The sequence below is a fragment of the Mercenaria mercenaria genome, chromosome 6 (genome assembly GCF_021730395.1).
Source record: "Mercenaria mercenaria strain notata chromosome 6, MADL_Memer_1, whole genome shotgun sequence".
Classification (NCBI taxonomy): Eukaryota; Metazoa; Mollusca; class Bivalvia; order Venerida; family Veneridae; genus Mercenaria; species Mercenaria mercenaria.
Genome location: NC_069366.1, coordinates 14,821,925 through 14,842,080, shown reverse-complemented (window position 1 = coordinate 14,842,080; position 20,156 = coordinate 14,821,925). Strand labels below are relative to the sequence as shown.

The 20,156-nt window shown below is 34.8% G+C and overlaps 1 protein-coding gene across 3 annotated transcripts in view; it reads left to right on the top strand.

Moving 5' to 3' along the window:
* LOC123549592 (PH domain leucine-rich repeat-containing protein phosphatase 2-like) overlaps positions 1-20,156 on the top strand; it is a 108,227-nt gene that overhangs the window by 3,900 nt on the left and 84,171 nt on the right. Inside the window, exon 1 of one of the 3 annotated variants that reach the window (XM_053545180.1) lies at positions 5,641-6,898. The exons of the other annotated variants lie outside the window; for them this stretch is intronic. Within the exon in view, the coding sequence (XP_053401155.1) occupies positions 6,813-6,898 (86 nt within the window). The 5' untranslated portion in view covers positions 5,641-6,812. Of the gene's footprint in view, positions 1-5,640; positions 6,899-20,156 lie in introns of those variants that run through there. 3 annotated transcript variants of the gene reach the window in all.

The window sequence follows — 20,156 nt, the reverse complement described above, 5'->3', positions numbered from 1 at the left end:
GAGGGGTCTGGGGGCAAAGCTCACTAGAAGCTAGAGACGCATTCACATGGGCAATTTAGTTTTTTGCAGCACAAAAAAGACCTGGTTTTGAATGGTCTCCCTCCATGTTTACTTTTTGTGATGCCGTGAATGTAAAAGCTGTATTATGCAGTATGAAACGGTATGAAAACACTGTGTCAAAGTCGCCGGGTGAAGTTAGATTCAGCGATTTTCTACAAAAAAAATAAAAAAATTTGATTGCTTATTTTTAGCTCGACTATTCGCAGATAGTCTAGCTGTGCTACTCACCCTGGTGGCGGTGGCGGTGGCGGTGTCACACCTTGGTTCAAGTTTTGCATGCAAGTACATACAGCTATCATTTAAAGGCATATAGCTTTGAAACTTATTTTTATGCCCCCGAAGGTGGGCATATTAAAATCACACTGTCCGTCCATGCCTCTAAACTGGGATAACGGGCCATTTTAGTAGCCCAGAGGTGACTAGGGGGCCGTTTATAAACAAGGGGCCATGGCCCTTTGTTTTTTGCTGTAAATGAGTCTCAGGGCCTCAGGGAAGGTAAAAATTGTGTTTTCAAGAAATTATGGCCCATTACACAATGTATCCGAAACTAGGGGAGGAGACCCTTAAGGGGCCATTTTGGTTGATCAGCAGATTATTGAGGGCCATTGTTGACCCTTGTTGGCCCCTTAAAAAATGGCTCTTTGGATGTTGCCCACTAAACGAAAGTAGTGGACCATCCGTCCGTCCACAGCTATTTCTCAGTAACTAGCAGGTAGAATTTCATGAAACTTTAAATAAACATGAACCAACATACTGCGATGATGCACGTTAATTTTTTTGTTTTTGATTGTTCAATTTCCCTTAGAGTTATTGCCCTTTATTTATTGAAATATGCCCAAAAATGACCGTCCGAAACCATTTCTCAGTAACTAGCAGGTAGAATTTCATGAAATTTGAAAAAAAGATAAACCAACATACTGCGATGATGCCCGTCAATTTTTTTTTTTTTTTTATTGGTCAATTTCCCTTAGAGTTACTGCCCTTGATTTAATGAAAAATGCCCAAAAATGTCTGTCTGCAGCCATTTCTCAGTAACTATCAGGAAGAATTTCATAAAACTTGAAATAAACATGAAACAGCATACTGCCATGATGCCCGTCAATTTCTTTTTTTGGATTCAGTTTCCCTTAAAGTAATTATTGCCCTTTAATTAATCCACAGATTTGTACATAACAAACTAACCAATTGGTAGAATTTCATTAAACTTCTTTCATTCTTTTCCATGAACATTTTTTATAAACATGTGAAGTTGTGTACCCACACCTGGTTACTGCGATGACCACCTTGCCTTGGTCACACCCACTCCTTTTTTTTTCAAACCTTCCATGAATATTTTATTAACATGCAAAGCTGCACCTTTTCCCCACCTCACTCTCCATCCAGTCATGCCCACCACCCTGATCATGCATCCCTAGCCACCCCCCCCCCCCCCACCCCAGATTTTTTTTTTTCAATTTTATTTTTCCATCAATATTTATAATCAACATGTGAAGTTTTGCAACCTCACCCGGTCTCCCCCACTGCCGCACCCCCCCCCCCCCCCCCACCCCCAAAACAAAACCATTCATTTTCTGTTAAAATGATTTTGACTAATGAAATTATTTGCTTCTTAAGAACATCCACTTTTTGCCAGGTATATTTTTTTGCCATTCCTCACCACAAACCCTTTCGGCAGGGATACCAATTCATTGAATTTGCTTGTTTGAATTTTGACAAAGTTATGCCCTTTTTTAACTTAGAATATTTTGATTAAAGTTTTTAAGGTTTTTTTTAACTAAAAAAACTCTAATTCAGAGTCAGGCACTGAAGATGAGCTTGCTGTCTTACGGACAGCTCTTGTTTTCATAAAATGTTTAAATACTTGCATGCAGTTTTGGTTTTGTTACTTGTATCAGAAGTGTGCCACTGACAGTCTAACAGAATAACCCATTTACTAATAGACCTTATGTTTGTGAAACATATGCGATTTGATATACTTTGGTAAATTATAATATAGAAAATATTAACTAATATTATATTTTGTCATAATGACATGTTAATGTTAATTTACCAACAAAAAGAAACGAAATACTTTTAGTTTAAGAATGTGTAGATGTAAATACGAAAATATTATCTATTAGATAATTTTGGTGGTGGTACAAAATGATGTCTATCGGTTAATGTTTATGGTCATAAAATGTCTTAAGTTCCAGGTAGCACTAAGAGGTGATAGTTATACATATCTGAGCCGCACCATGAGAAAACCAACATAGTGGGTTTGCAGCCAGCATGGATCCAGACCAGCCTGCATATCCACACAGTCTGGTCAGGATCCAAGCTGTTTGCTAAAGGTTTCTCTAATTGCAATATAGGCTTTGAAAGCAAACAGCATGGATCCTGACCAAACTGCGCTTATGGATCCATGCTTGTCGCAAATGCACTATGTTGGTTTTCTCATGGTGCGGCTCATTTTAAGACATGATTGACTGATAAAACTTTCTAAATAGTGATGTCTGGGCCTAAAGTGTATTTAAGGTAAAGGTCCATGTTTCGAAGAAAAAAGTTCGAACGTCTTCAAATCATAGAAAGAAAGCATTGTTTTACATGAAAATGTAACAGCATATAAAACTTTTATATTATTGTACAAAACCATTGTCAATTTATTCATATATGTATTGAATTCCGGAAAGGGACTACATGAAGGGGCCACACTTCTGGACAGTCCAGCGCCTTTAAAAACTCACCATTTTTAAAAAGCTGTTACATGTCTTCGTTTTGATGCATTTGCAACATCGTGCGAGTGTTTAAACTTTACATAACTAGGTAAAACATCGTTTTGACAATTGTTTACATCTATTTCTTTACAAATGGCATTCTTATTTAAATGGGGACAACTCATTTAGAATATTTTATGTATCCAACTCCGTCGGACAGAACAGTAAAACATGTATTGGACAGATATTAGTTGTGTGTCAAGATGCTGTTCATTCGCTAAAAAAATCTGTTGTTTTGTGATATAGGGCTAAACCTTAACATCTGGGTAACATGCGCAGTTTATGATAAATTTCCGAGTATTTAAAGAAGTAGTATACCTAATGTGCAATCTACTATAAATTTGTACTTTTTATTACAAATGACAAATTAGATTTTAAGTAGCTTTCCCTTAAAACATGATAAGGTTGTACAAATTGTGTGTTTTACCTGTGAAATATTATTATTGTAAGATTGAGTGTACACTTGAAATAGAATTTATAGCTTTACCTGAACATTATAATAGGTTTTTTACCTAGAGATGTTGTTGTGTAAAGCCATCTTGACCTGATCTATAATCACTATTTTTTTATATAATTTATTCAGAAAGAAATAATATTCATTATATTTGCCACTTTTTGGGTCTAAATACAACTGATAATTATTCACTTATATATCATGTGGTGAAGTTTGTTGTTGAATTGTATGCAGTGATGTTTTCTGATGTGTCAGAGTATATTATAGTCCCTGCATGGTGGCTACCCAGAACTGGAGACTTGTTTGAATTTTTTCTCAAGATATGGGACTAACCATTAGTTGGATGGGTGGAAGATTCATTTCGCTTCCTGAATTCTGTTACATACTAGGTGCCAGATCTAACACAATACAATCTTATTTGTAAACAGCTTGATTTCAAATTACTGTCATGTTTTGAAACCTTGAGAAGACAAAAAAATATAAACGACTGTTCTCAGATTTCGTATAATTGCTGGTTTCACAATTGTCATAAAATTAAAAACTTTTTATAATGCTAGGTATAGAATTTAATTAGAATTTTATATAAATTTTAAGTTTAAAGTTTTTGCTTTCTTTCTTTACAACAACATGAATAGAAATGCTGTTTATCAATCACATAATTGAGGAATCGGTGACAAAACATGGCCTGTCTAGAAGAGTTTAATATATTTGTCGAAAGTTCAGTAATTATATAAATAAATCATAATTGTAGTTTACAAAGACACATAGAAAGTGTGTTGTCTTGTTTGCATGGACAATTATGTAATCAATAACCAGTTAATCACAGAATAACTGATAATGGTACAAGCATCAAAATAGCAACAAGAAATCAGAACTTACCGGTAAGTTATTTTCAAACTAAAAAGGGAACATATTTTATGCATACTGGTACCATAGTAATAGGATTCATCATGTTTTCAAAAGTTATGGAAAGGAAAAAGGATCTTTGATTATCTTTCACATAATATGTATAAAGGCTACTATGGATGTTATATAAAAAATATTTGTAAGCTTACTTTATTTATCAAGAAATGAAATATGGTTAAGTTGATATATTAATTAACGACTTTCCACAAATTTAATATATATGATGCGTACCAGCCAAATTTTACACACCCAATATATTATGTGAGGGCACTTATTATCTCTATGTTTGTTACTAGTTTCTTTTCTCCCCACTAACTTAAGAATTCTTTGACCTGCACAGTGTTGTCCTGAAACTTGATATGAACCTAGGCCTACTGAGTTTAAACAGTGGGCAAAAGGTCAATGTCACAGTCACTGTAAATACAAAACATTTTCCACTCCATACCTTGAAAACCCTTGTATTGAAATCCTCAGTCTTTACAGGCACATTGCCCATTGGCAGTGCATAACCTTTGTTGACTTTAAGCCTGAAGGTCAGTAAGGTCAAGGTCACACTGACTACTGCTTGGTTCTGTGAGAATGACTTAACTTACAATCATCAAATTTGCGAGGGACGTTGCTCATATGTAATAGGTGACTCCAGTGATTTAAAGGTCAGTGGGTCAAAATCACAAGGATAGTTTAATTAGTTATTACAAAACCTTTACCACTCAGTACCTTGAGATACACATAAGCTTTGATCTTCTAAGAACAAGGTCACAGTGATGTCTCTCAGTTCCACTCAGTAAGTTTGGAATGCTTTAACCTATGATTCTCGAACTTCTAAATACAATTCTTTGGGCATATTCTGCCCTGCACAGCTATACCCTTTTTCAGCTTAAGGTAACATACTATTAGGTATTAAACATAACATATGCCATAATTTCATTACATGCAGAATACTACATTTTTTTTAATGAGTTGATTTTTAACTGATCATTGTTCAGATTTCACACTGATTAATGGACTTTTGACCAATTTCCACCACTACTGAAAAGATTTTACTTTCCTTACACGTCATTCATCAATTAAATATTTATATACCTTTGATAATACCCTTTTTGGAGAAATGTTTCCGATCACAAAAGATGGTCATTTTCCTATCAGCACAATAGTATGTGGGATGTCGCTAGATCCTAGAGAGATTATTTGTACAATAGTATCACAACCTTGTGCCATGTTTCGGTCTACGCATTACATTTTCACATTTGCTTGTTTTTGTTAACTAATTTTAAATATGTCTAAAATTTCTTTTGATCAGATATGGAGACCTGATAAAAGTATCATAAATTTGTTTTTCTTTTCGTTGCCATGGTAGCAAGAAGGTGATACTAAATTTGATGTTTGAGAAGAGAAAAACAACCTGTTTCCATTTAGTTTACCTAGGAGGATATTACTGTTAGAAAAATTTTCATCTGACCGATCAGGATAATTGATGGAGATGATATTTAGAATTGTTACGGCCATTGTTACAGCTGTAACTAAATTAGGATATTATCTATTGTTGCCTACTGTTCCATAAAAATATACAGGTTGTCTATTTGTGATGCGGAAGGAATATGTACAGGGCTGATAAATAATGAAGACATTTTCTGTGTGATTATGGATTTTTGTGTATGATTATTTCAAAGCGTAAAATTGGGATGTGTAAATTTACTAAATTTAATGCAAAAATACTTACAAATTTGCAGAATATTGAATGAATATTCTAAATATAGTTTTGTTTGACGATACTATTTTGTAATGGAAAGTTAAGGAACTGTTGAACCAAAACATGTATTTACATTTAGCTGAAGGAGTATCAGTCTAAAAAATGAAAAAAAAAATTGTAGTTTTTCACCATGTTATATAACCTTTAAAAATTGCTATGTAAAGCATTTTAACAGAATTTACAAGACTTCTTGAAGAGAGACATTGTATGATATTGGCAATGTACAAACTGTACATAAGGGTGAACTGTTAGGAATGTGTTTGCAGACTTAATATAATAGATTTGTATTTATGCAGTGACCTCTCCATTTGAACAGTTACTTTTAGTAAGCTTAATCGTATATAGATATAGGCCTTCATGTGCATAAATAAATATTGAAGTACAAATTAACACATACATGCAAATTGAATGATGGATCTGTATACATTGTTCAATGATCCAAGCTTTATGAGTGGGAAACAACAGTTCAATTTGTTTATAATAAGGAAGGCAAACTTTTCAATTAATTAAAATTGATTACTATAATTGGCTTTCTGTATGTTGTAATACAGAGCAAAGATATATCATATTTTTATATGATGGATGGGGTATAGGAAGGACAAAGTTTAAAATAGTTTTATTACTTTTAGATAAAAGCTTGTATGTATGGGAGCCAACTTCTGTATAAAACATCTGTGAACAGTTATTGATGAATATATGACTTCTGAACAAAAAATATTACAGTTTTATTTCCTTTACTGAAAACTGGAGAGAGTAACCTTATTTTGGTAAGGGAGACAATTGATGAATTTTTTTTCTTCCAACACATTTGTGTATTTGAGGGATTTATCAAAACTAGCTTATAGTTTTGTGATTTTGGTATTAAGAAGTGAAGGAACTCTGTAAGACCATGAAACGTGGAGAAAGTAAATCTTCAAGTAGCAGTTTAGATACTGAGCCAAAACAGATGAAAAAGCTGTTCTGGGCTGGATGGAGGTAACCGTTCTTTGTAATAATATCCATTTTGTAATTATGTCTATTCTGTAGTAATGTACATCCTGTATGAGTGTCCATCTTGTAATGATGTCCCATCTGTAACATTGTCCATCATGTAACAATGTCCATTATCATTGATTATGTAATAATGACCCTTATGAAAAAAAGTACAAGTTATAAAAACTTTATATCCATCCTGTATTAATATCCTTCCTGTAATGATGTCCATCCTGTTAGATTATGTCCAAGCAATTAGAATGTCTTTCCTTTAAAAGAGTCCATCTTGCAAGATATTACAGGTTAATGTTATCATTACTTTAATATCACATGCTGAGAATTTGTCCAGATTGATAATGATAGCTTTATTTTTGTTACATTGAGATTCCCCTTATTATTATAAATGGTTGAGATTGTCCTTCCTGTAAATACATGTTAACATGGCCTTTCCTGTTATAATACAGGTTCAGGTTGTCCTTGATATATTTATGTCTCCCACCACACAGTGGTGTGGGAGACATATTGATTTACTCCAGTCTGTGTGTGTGTGTGTGTGTGTGTGTGTGTCTGTCTGTCACAAAGCTTGTCCGCACTCTAAGTCGAACATTTCTCATCCGATTTTCACCAAACTTGAACAAAATGTGTTTAACCATGAGACCTCGGCCAAGTTCGATAACTAGCCAAATCGGTCCAGGTGTCTTGGAGTTATGGCCCTTGAATTACCAAAAATCGGCCTTTTTAGCTCACCTGTCACATAGTGACAAGGTGAGCTTTTGTGATCACCCTTCGTCCGTCGTCTGTGCGTCCGTCAACAATTTCTTGTCTGCACGATAGTGGTTTCATTTATGATTTTATTTTAACCAAACTTGCACACAACTTGTATCACCATAAGATCTCGGTTCCTTTCTTGAACTGGCCAGATCCCTTTATGGGTTCCAGAGTTATGGCCCCTGAAAGGGCCAAAGTTAGCTATTTTGAGCTTATCTGCACAATAGCAGCTTTATTTATGATTTGATTTTTACCAAACTTGCACACAACTTGTATCAACATAAGATCTTGGTTCTTTTCTTGAACTGGCCAGATTCCATCATGGGTTCCAGAGTTATGGCCCCTGAAAGGGCCAGAATTAGCTATTTTGACCTTGTCTGCACAGTAGCAGCTTCATTTATGATTTTATTTTAACCAAACTTGCACACAACTTGTATCACCATAAGATCTTGGTTCCTTTGTTGAACTGGCCAGATTCCAATATGGGTTCCAGAGTTATGGCCCCTGAAAGGGCCAGAATTAGCTATTTTGACCTTGTCTGCACAATAGCAGTTTCATTTATGAGTTGAATTTAATCAGACTTGCACAAAACTTGTGTCACCATAAGATCTTGGTTCCTTTCTTGAACTGGCCAGATCCCATTATGGGTTCCAGAGTTATGGCCCCTGAAAGGGCCAAAATTAGCTGTTTTGACCTTGTCTGCACAATAGCAGCTTTATTTATGATTTGATTTTAACCAAACTTGCACACAACTTGTATCACCACAAGATCCTTGTTCCTTTCTTGAACTGGCCAGATTCCATCATGGGTTCCAGAGTTATAGTCCCTTAAAGGTCCAAAATCGGCTATTTTGGCTTTTGCAGCCATATAGAGACTTCATTTATGGGTTGATTTGATACAAACTTCCAAAATATCTTCAGCAACAATAAATCTTGGATTCCATGACGAACCTGTCAGATCCAGTCGTAGGTTCCAGAGTTATTTTATATCTTATTACCTCCCCTGATTGTAATCTAATGAAGATACTGATCTGAAATTTCATTTATGTTTTCAGATGGACTTGGACAATCAGTGAAGATACATATTGACTGAATTTATGACAAATTACCTCCTTTTTATCTAAATGAATACACCTTAGCAGCTTCTAATGAGATTGGTTTGAAACGATCATATCATTTTGAGCAATGATACTCAGGTGAGCGACACAGGGCCATCATGGCCCTCTTGTTACTCTTGTCCGCACACTAATTCAAACATTTCTCATCCAATCCTCACCAAACTTGAACAAAATGTGTTTGACCATGAGACCTCAGCCAAGTTTTATAACTAGCCAAATCGGTCCAGGCATTTTGGAGTTACAGCCCTTGAATTATTGAAAAATCGGGCTTTTTACTCTTGTCCACATTCTAAGTCAAACATTTCTCATTTGATCTTCACCAAACTTGAACAAAATATGTTTGACCATGAGACCTCGGTCAATTTCGATAACTAGCCAAATCGGTCCAGGTATTTTGGAGTTTCGTCCCTTGAATTACTGAAAAATCTACCATTTTACTCTTGTCCGCTCTCTAAGTCGAACATTTCTCATCCGAATTTCACCAAACTTGAACAAAATGTGTTTGGCCATAAGACCTTAGCCAAGTTCGATAACTAGCCAAATCAGCCCAGGCTTTTTTGATTTATGGCCCTTGAATTACTGATTGGATCCACTCGTCCAGACCATCTAATTGAATCCACTCATCTAAGCCATCTAGAAACACTAGACATTTTTCATAGGGGCAGTTGTGGGAGACATGCGCTTTTCTCAAAAGCATCTCTAGTATACTGGTTGTTTTAAATGGTTGAGATTGTCCACTCATTGTGATTCTCCATGTTGTAAAAGTGTGAGTTAAAATTGACCTGCCTGTAAAAATACACACTAGAGATTGTCATTCCTGTAATAAAAATACAGGGTGATCCTCGATATCTGTCCTGTAATATGACAGATTAAGATTGTCCTTCTTGTGTTGTACAGTTTAGGATTGTCCTACATGTATTATACAGGTTAAATTGTCCTTCCTGTAAATACAGGTTAAGATTGTCCTGCCTATAATATCACAGGTTAAGATTGTTCTTCATGTAAGTATAGGTTAAGATTGTCCTGCCTGTAATATCACAGGTTGAGATTATCCTTCCTGTAAATACAGGTTAAAATTGTCCTACCTACAATATCACTAGTTGAGATTGTCCTGCCTATAATACTACAAGTTGAGATTTTCCTTCCTGTAACAGGTTAAGATTGTCCATCCTGTAATTAACCAGGTTTTCAACGAAAACCTGAGTTATTAGATTGGGGTATGTCGTTGGTCGGGCGGCGGGCGGATGGCGGCGTCAAACTGGTGTTTCCGGTCAATAACTTTTGTTTCAGTAAAGATATTTGAATAAAACTTGGTATGTATGTAGCTTATATCAAGACAAAGGCTGGGATTGATTTTGGGGTTTCTGGAGTCAAGGTCAAGGTCACTGTTACTTAAAATAGAAAAAGGGTTTCCGGTCAATAACTTAACTTAGGAATGAGCTATCATGATGAAACTTGGTATGTATGTTGCTTATATCAAGACAAAGTCTGGGATTGATTTTGGGGTTTCTGGGGTCAAGGTCAAGGTCACTGTTACTTAAAATAGAAAAAGGGTTTCTGGTCAATAACTTAACTTAGGAATGAGCTATCATGATGAAACTTGGTGTATAGAAAACTCAAATAAAGTTGTACCTTGGGATTGATTTTGGGGTTTCTGGGATCAAGGTCAAGGTCATTGTTACTAAAAATAGGGTTAGGGTTAGGTTAGGGTTAGGGTTAGGGTTGTACTTTAAAGTGGTGCACTGTGATTCAGTATACTTTTTTATTCTTATGAAAAGTGTTGAAAACCTGGTTTCGTGGCATTGCCGCGTTTCTTGTATTACAAGTTGAGATTGTCCTTCCTTTAACAGGTGAGGATTTTCCTACCTGTATTATACAGATTTAGTTGTCCTTCCTGTAAATATATATTAAGATTGTCCTGCCTATAACATCACAAGTTGAGATTGTCCTTCCTGTAACAGGTTAAGTTTGTCCAACCTGTAATATTACATGTTGAGATTGTTCTTCCTGTAACAGGTGAGGATTGTCCTACCTGTATTATACAGGTTAAGTTGCCCTTCTTGTAAATACAGGTTAAGATTGTCCTGCCTATCATATCACAAGTTGAGATTGTCCTTCCTGTAACAGGTTAAGATTGTCCTGCCTATAATATCACAAGTTGTGATTGTCCTTCCTGTAACAGGTTAAGATTGTCCTGCCTATGATATCACAAGTAAAGATTGTCCTTCCTGTATAAGGTTAAGATTGCCCATCCTGTAATATTATACAAGTTGAGTTTGTCCTTCCTGTAACAGGTGAGGATTGTCCCACCTGTATTATACAGGTTTAGTTGTCCTTCCCGTAAATACAGGTTAAGATTGTCCTGCCTATCATATCACAAGTTGAGATTGTCCTTCCTGTAACAGGTTAAGATTGTCCTGCCTATAATATCACAAGTTGTGATTGTCCTTCCTGTAACAGGTTAAGATTGTCCTGCCTATGATATCACAAGTAAAGATTGTCCTTCCTGTATAAGGTTAAGATTTCCCAACCTGTAATATTATACAAGTTGAGTTTGTCCTTCCTGTAACAGGTGAGGATTGTCCCACCTGTATTATACAGGTTTAGTTGTCCTTCCCGTAAATACAGGTTAAGATTGTCCTGCCTATAATATCACAAGTTCAATTGCCCTTCCTGTAACAGGTTAAGATTGTCCTGCCTATAATATCACAAGTTGAGGTTGTCCTACCTGTAACAGGTTAAGTTTGTCCAACCTGTAATTTTACATGTTGAGATTGCCCTTCCTGTAACAGGTGAGGATTGTCCTACCTGTATTATACAGGTTTAGTTGTCCTTCCTGTAAATACAGGTTAAGATTGACCTGCTTATAATATCACAAGTTCAATTGCCCTTCCTGTAACAGGTTAAGATTGTCCTGCCTATAATATCACAAGTTGAGGTTGTCCTACAAGTAACAGGTTAAGATTGTCCTGCCTGTAATATTTCAAATGAAAATTACTGGTTTCTGTATAAAATACCTGTACTATTACATTGAGTCGCTAGAGCTTCTCTGAAATTAAATCAAAAGACAGTGATGCTACCACAATGCTGAATTACTTGATTCAGCACATCCTGAAAAAGTAACAGTCAACATTCTGATATGCTTGTCTTACGCTAGAATGATGTCACGTTAACGTGCAGTGACATCAACCAAGAAAGAGCGCTACTACATTTAATCTACTGTTTTAGATTAAGGGCATATTAAAATCGAAATAATTCATAGCAAAATCATGTTTTAACACCATTTATACACTCGGGCGGTTACGTCAAGCTGCGCTTTCATGAAATTATTTGCTCAAGGTAATTAACTGGCCATCATGCATAAATAGTGTTAAAACACTCTTTTGCTATAAATCATTTCTTAATTAAATCAAACTCTGCAATATCTGTGTGTTAAGTGAGATTTTCAAATCTACTGTCTGTGTATACATGTACATGTTTTCAAACTTTGAAATATAATCTCTAATGAATTCTAAGGAAAGGTGAAAATTTTGCACATGAGCAATAAAAATAGTGACTGATGAGCATTTCATTAATGGTAAGTGTTGTTACAGACAGGTTCTGTTGTATTTTAATTATAGAACAAGTTTTACAACACTGCAGTTAAAAACCTGCAGGCATCTAAAGGAGGCGTATCCCTATGGTTTGTGGTGATTTTTGCACTGGGTAGAGATTGTACCTAATTTTTTCAAATCATAGGTATGAAGTTAAAAAGCTTTCCCTTACGAAAATGAAACATGGAAACGAGCTGGCATTAAGCTGCAAGGTAACTGTCAATGATCTGGCAACAGTCTGTCAAAAAAAAAAGGTAACTGGAAATAATCTGACTCCTATATGGGAACAAACTTCCAAGAAAAAAAGTTTAGCTGAAAATAATATTGACACTATTTCCATATTATTTCCAGTTTCTGGGAATAATCTGCAAACTATATGACAATAAACTGGCTCATAACAATCAGCATGTAAACACACTGACAATATTGTCATCTTGTTTCCAGTGTCTGGAAGAAATCTGGCAGGAAAATGGCAAGAAACTGGAAATAAAAAAACATAATTTCTATAATCGAATGGAATGTGTACTGAGATACCAGCTTGAATACAAAAACTTAAGCAAAAAATGCTATGTGGGAAAAGGGGCTTAATTGGAAAAAAAGTATAGTTAAGGGACCTGCTTAGTACATGTCAGGTCATGACATTGAACAAGTGTGTAATTAGTTTCAATCTGTAATTTTGTAAAAAACAACAAAAAAAAACAACAAAACAACAAAAAAAACACAGGGGCATGTCCAATAACTTCTATTCTTTGTATAATCAAGATAAAAATTACATAAGTGACAATATTGTATGGATTGGCTGTCTGTCTGACAGTACATTGGATAAAATTTACTCAGAGCAGATTCTACAATACACTGGCTACACAATGGCAATACACGGGCAATATACCCATCTTAGCAATTTTCACAGCAAAACAAATATTACAAGACACCTTATCAAATGGCCAAGAGTTGCATTTTTCCCTCCAAAACTATTTTCAGTTTTCAATAGTTTTCCAGCACTGATGGGCACATTGCAAAGGTACTTTTTCATCAATATACAGTTACTTGTTTTCATTGTAACACAGATTCTGTCCGCAACAAGTATTTTTGCTAAACAGATACAGAAATTTTAAAAGTCATGTATTTTCGCTACCCTGTAAAATTAAACTTGCAGATTTACCATAATCTTTGTCAAATTTCCTTTGGTTTCAATATTATATTATTGATAACTGAAATATTGCAAATCTGAATTTGTATTAAAATGAGTCACAAGCAAATGGGAAGGTTTTAAGTCACATTAAAATTCATATTAAACATTAATAAGGACAAATAGAAAAAAATATATACTGACACTAAACTGGAAACAAACTTCCCATACACTGACAATGCTATGACAATACAATGGTAATAAAGACAATTTTCCTAGGGGAAATAAAAAAAAATTTGTAACACTGAGTAGTAAGCGATATATTGGGATACTAGCCCATCTTTAGCTCAGTAGGTAGAGCGTCGATCTACGATCATGGGCTCGTGTGTTTGATCTTAGGACGGGGCTTATGTTCTCTGTGACTATTTGATAAATGACATTGTGTCTGAAATCATTAGTCATCCACCTCTGATTCATGTGGGGAAGTTGGCAGTTACTTACAGAGAACAGGTTTATACTGGTACAGAATTCAGGAACACTGGTTAGGTTAACTGCCCCCTGTTACATGACTGAAATACTGTTGAAAAACAGCATTAAACCCAAAACAAACAAACAAAACTAGTCCATCTGCCACACTAATGTATACCCGCTGTTACATGACTGAAATACTGTTGAAAAACGGCGTTAAAACCCAAAACAAAAAAACACTCATGTATTAAGTGCTCATAACTTTGTACTGCATAAAGGAATTTAGTTAAAACTTTAAATAATGATTCCAGTTTGCTAAATGTATGTTTGCTTGTCCATGTAAGAGAGCCTGGCATGTTGTGACTGACTATACACTGACAATATTTCCAGTTGACTGGCTGTGCACTGACAATACAAGGACAACAGACTGGAAAGTCCAAAAAGCCGCTTGTTGTCAGTTGTGTATCCAGTGTGTTGCCAGATTGACATTGCATACCAGTTTGTTGCCAGATTGTTGTCAGTGTTTATTTCCAGATACCTCTATATAATTTAGCTCCTTCAAATAGTTTTATAATGAAAAATCAATGAAATTTTGTTAAAACGTCATTACAAACATCACTGACAACAAACTGTATATAAACTGACAGCAGACTGGAAGTTAAATTTTACAGCTGGTTTTCAGGTCTGGAAATCAGCTGACAAGCACATGGACACATGATGGTTATTAAGTGGCAACACACTGGATCAGTTTATTGTCAGCTCTGGAAATAGGCTGGCAAGTAACTGGATTTTAGAGTATTATTGACTGGAAACACACTGGACATAAACTGACCACACACTGACAATAGGGAAGGTTTTTCATAAGGGTTGAAATAAAGGCAAACGTCCACATATTTCTCAAAAATAGATAAATTATATTAACAATATTTTAACCAGAAGTTTTTTATTAGTAATGAGCATTTAATATTTTCATACAAAAGAAAATTTTGTGATCAAGGAAAAGTAACTCTTCTTGAACATGGAAAGCAGAAACATAAAAGGGACATAATATACTGAATATTTTCTATTTGGGTGTGTTCATTTAACATTTGGCAGTGATCTGGATTGCTAAAAAAATCATCCATGATACCGTACGCTAAAAATATAGAACATCTGGAACAGCCTGATAACCTGCAAATACATGCTGTAACCCTTATGAAAAACCTTCCCTATTGTCAGTGTGTGGTCAGTTTATGTCCAGTGTGTTTCCAGTCAATAATACTCTAAAATCCAGTTACTTGCCAGCCTATTTCCAGAGCTGACAATAAACTGATCCAGTGTGTTGCCACTTAATAACCATCATGTGTCCATGTGCTTGTCAGCTGATTTCCAGACCTGAAAACCAGCTGTAAAATTTAACTTCCAGTCTGCTGTCAGTTTATATACAGTTTGTTGTCAGTGATGTTTGTAATGACGTTTTAACAAAATTTCATTGATTTTTCATTATAAAACTATTTTAAGGAGCTAAATATATATAGAGGTATCTGGAAATAAACACTGACAACCCAATCTGGCAACAAACTGGTATGCAATGTCAATCTGGCAACACACTGGATACACAACTGACAACAAGCGGCTTTTTGGACTTTCCAGTCTGTTGTCCTTGTATTGTCAGTGCACAGCCAGTCAACTGGAAATATTGTCAGTGTATAGTCAGTCACAACATGCCAGGCTCTCTTACATGGACAAGCAAACATACATTTAGCAAACTGGAATCATTATTTAAAGTTTTAACTAAATTCCTTTATGCAGTACAAAGTTATGAGCACTTAATACATGAGTGTTTTTTTGTTTTGGGTTTTAACGCCGTTTTTCAACAGTATTTCAGTCATGTAACAGCGGGGAAAACATTAGTGTGGCAGAGGGACTAGTTTTGTTTGTTTGTTTTGGGTTTAATGCTGTTTTTCAACAGTATTTCAGTCATGTAACAGGGGGCAGTTAACCTAACCAGTGTTCCTGAATTCTGTACCAGTATAAACCTGTTCTCTGTAAGTAACTGCCAACTTCCCCACATGAATCAGAGGTGGATGACTAATGATTTCAGACACAATGTCATTTATCAAATAGTCACAGAGAACATAAGCCCCGTCCTAAGATCGAACACACGAGCCCATGATCCGTAGATCGACGCTCTACCTACTGAGCTAAAGATGGGCTAGTATCCCAATATATCGCTTACTACTCAGTGTTACTATTTTTTTTTTTCCCCCCTAGGAAAATTGTCTTTATTACCATTGTATTGTCATAGCATTGTCAGTGTATGGGAAGTTTGTTTCCAGTTTAGTGTCAGTATATATTTTTTTCTATTTGTCCTATTAATGTTTAATATGAATTTTTAATGTGACTTAAAACCTTCATTTGCTTGTGACTCAATTTTAATACAAATTCAGATTTGCAATATTTCAGTTATCAATAATATAATATTGAAACCAAAGGAAATTTGACAAAGATTATGGTAAATCTGCAAGTTAATTTTACAGGGTAGCGAAAATACATGACTTTTAAAATTCTGTATCTGTTTAGCAAAAATACTTGTTGCGGACAGAATCTGTGTTACAATGAAAACAAGTAACTGTATATTGATGAAAAGTACCTTTGCAATGTGCCCATCAGTGCTGGAAAACTATTGAAAACTGAAAATAGTTTGGAGGGAAAAATGCAACTCTTGGCCATTTGATAAGGTGTCTTGTAATATTGTTTTGCTGTGAAAATTGCTAAGATGGGGTATATTGCCAGTGTATTGCCATTGTGTAAGCCAGTGTATTGTCAGAATCTGCTCTGAGTAATTTATACCAATGTACTGTCAGACAGACAGCCAATCCATACAATATTGTCACTTATGTAATTTTTATCTTGATTATACAAAGAATAGAAGTTATTGGACATGCCCCTGTGTTTTTTTTGTTTTTTTGTTGTTTTTTTTGTTGTTTTTTACAAAATTACAGATTGAAACTAATTACACACTTGTTCAATGTCATGACCTGACATGTACTAAGCAGGTCCCTTAACTATACTTTTTTCCAAAATTAAGCCCCTTTTCCCACATAGCATTTTTTGCTTAAGTTTTTGTATTCAAGCTGGTATCTCAGTACTCATTCAATTCGATTATAGAAATTATGTTTTTTATTTCCAGTTTCTTGCCATTTTCCTGCCAGATTTCTTCCAGACACTGGAAACAAGATGACAATATTGTCAGTGTTGTTTACATGCTGATTGGTTATGACCAGTTTATTGTCATATAGTTGCAGATTATCCCAGAAATTGGAAATAATATGGAAATAGTGTCAATATTATTTTCAGCTAAACTTTTTTTCTTGGAAGTTTGTTCCCATATAGGAGTCAGATTATTTCCAGTTACCTTTTTTTTTGACAGACTGTTGCCAGATCATTGACAGTTACCTTGCAGCTTAATGCCAGCTCGTTTCCATGTTTCATTTTCGTAAGGGAACAATGCAAATATTTAAGCTCTGACTGAGGTTCGAACCCAGGACTATTCACACCAAAGACAGACACTACCACTTCCCTATAAGAGCAGTAGCTAACTAGGTAGTTTAGGTGCACCCATATTCTCTTCAGGACTACATTACTTGAACTGGAACAATTTTGTGACAATAATATTATGTTCAGTGTAATCTGGATTATCGTGGTATTTGCTTTGTTACCTAACAGAAATTTTTGTGTAAAAAAAAAATATAATCTAATTTTGCCAACATTTTTAATCGGTCAAAACTGCCCTCATTTCTCTGACATGTTTTTTAGAGTATTGTACTGTATTGAGAAATGAGTAACTCAATAAAACTATTCTACAAGTTTATTTACTAAGGCACTACAAGTGGTCATATTGCATGCATGTATCCAACTAACATATATTGGTATCAGAGAGACATCCTTCTGCTAGGGAGCTAGTGGGAGGAGCTGCTATCACTTGATTGACATTGTATTTAACAACACTACAATTCCTCCCGGCCAAGATTTGAAATTAGCCAGAATAAAAGAATGTTTATACTAATCAAATTCTCCAACAGCAGTGTCATTGTTTCCAAAGGCAGCCTGGAAAACCTGGGATGGGCTCATGGGATGGGCTCATGGGATGGGATGGGATGGGCTGAAGGTCATGGGATCGTGGGCCCAAGGTCAGAGAAATATATAGTGAGAAACATGAATTAAAAGTTCAACTGGGCAATTAAGAGGTCAGCTAAGGATAACAGGGACACAGCCTGTAATTACAATTCCCAGAGTGAGACTCACACCGTACTGGCTGCCAAGAAGGGAAACAAAGAAAGAAAATACCAACACTTAGTCTTCTAACTTGTTAGAATGTACTTCTACGGTTCCAATATAAGTGATGAAAAATTTATGGACTGTATCTTTATCATAAGTAAAGCAAAAGAGCAATTATTTTGAACAAAATATGACCATTTATTGTCCATTTGGTGTTAATATAAACATCATTTTTTATTGTATTTAAAGCAAAAAAAAAAGCAATTAATTTGGATAAAATATAATCATTTATTGTCCACTCGGTGTTAATGTAAACATCAAAATCTATTACCAATAAATTTAAAACTGTCATATGTTTGAGAATCCCCCTTTTCATATGTTATAATATGTCTAATAAATTAAATTCATTTCTGTCATCTTTTTATGCTGAAATTTGTCAATTATTGTTTTCTTTTCAGTAACTTTTTTTTCAGAACTGATTTTTCATAAGTTCCATTTCATATTTTCTCTCAAAATGAATTTTCATCAAACATTAATGTTGTAGGTTCACTCTTTTACTTGGGTTAGAGGTCAACTGCTGAATTCATCATTTGTCTCCCTGTGACATATATACATGTAATTCTACCCTTTATCTTCATAATTCTTCATTATACCAAATTGTTTTGTTTTGATATTCAACTTCTTCTGCTATAATAATAAGTCTACTTTTATTTCATAAAGGTATCAATTATAAATACACATGCAAGAAGTATATATTTTTTAATTTTCATAATATTACTTTAAAATTATTACTGTTTAATTAAGTGTACTACTGACTGAATCAAGAGAATTAACAATAATAATGATAACAATATACTGTTATTAGCCTACAGAATAAGACATTAACCCATTTTGTTACTCTCGCCCAGATCTTATTGACAATATGGCATGAATTCCCAAGAGTATCATTTATTTTATAGAGAACTGTTCACCTTAAGAAACCTTCGAGAATCTGAGAAAATCTTAGGGCCAAATAAGTTCAGCCCATGTCCTTGAGCCCATCCCAACCCATCCCACGAGCCCATCCCATGAGCCCATCCCAGGTTTTCCAGGATTCCGTTTCCAAACATTAACCGAGATTACAAGTGTTTGTCTTCACGAGTGTCTGTCAAGATAACGAGAGTTTTATTTGTAGCAATGATATGCCCCTAATTGCTTTATCGTCTAATCTCAACGTTAATGTTCAATGGCTGATTTAAAGGGCAGCCTGGAAAACCTGGGATGGGCTCATGGGATGGGATGGGATGGGCTGAAGGTCATGGGATCGTGGGCCCAAGGTCAGAGAAATATATAGTGAGAAACATTAATTAAAAGTTCAACTGGGCAATTAAGAGGTCAGCTAAGGATAACAGGGACACAGCCTGTAATTACAAATCCCAGATGTGAGACTCACACTGTATTGGCTGCCAAGAAGGGAAACAAAGAAAAAAAATACCAACACTAAGTCTTCTAACTTGTAAGAATGTACTTCTACGGGTCCAATATAAGTGATGAAAAAACTTATGGACTGTATTTTTTATCATAAGTAAAGCGAAAAAGCAATTATTTTGAACAAAATATAATCATTTATTGTCCACTTGGTGTTAATGTAAACGTCTTTTTTTTATAAGTAAAGCAAAAAAAAAAGGCAATTATTTTGAACAAAATATAATCATTTATTGTCCACTTGGTGTTAATGTAAACATCTTTTTTTGTGATAAGTAGAACTAAAAAGTAATTATTTGGAACAAAATATGGTCATTTATTGTCCACTTTGTGTTAATGTAAACATCAAAATCTATTACCAATAAACTGAAAATTGCCATATGTTTGAGAATCCCCCTTTTCATATGTTATAATATGTCTAATATATTAAATTCATTTCTGTCATCTTTTTATTCTGAAATT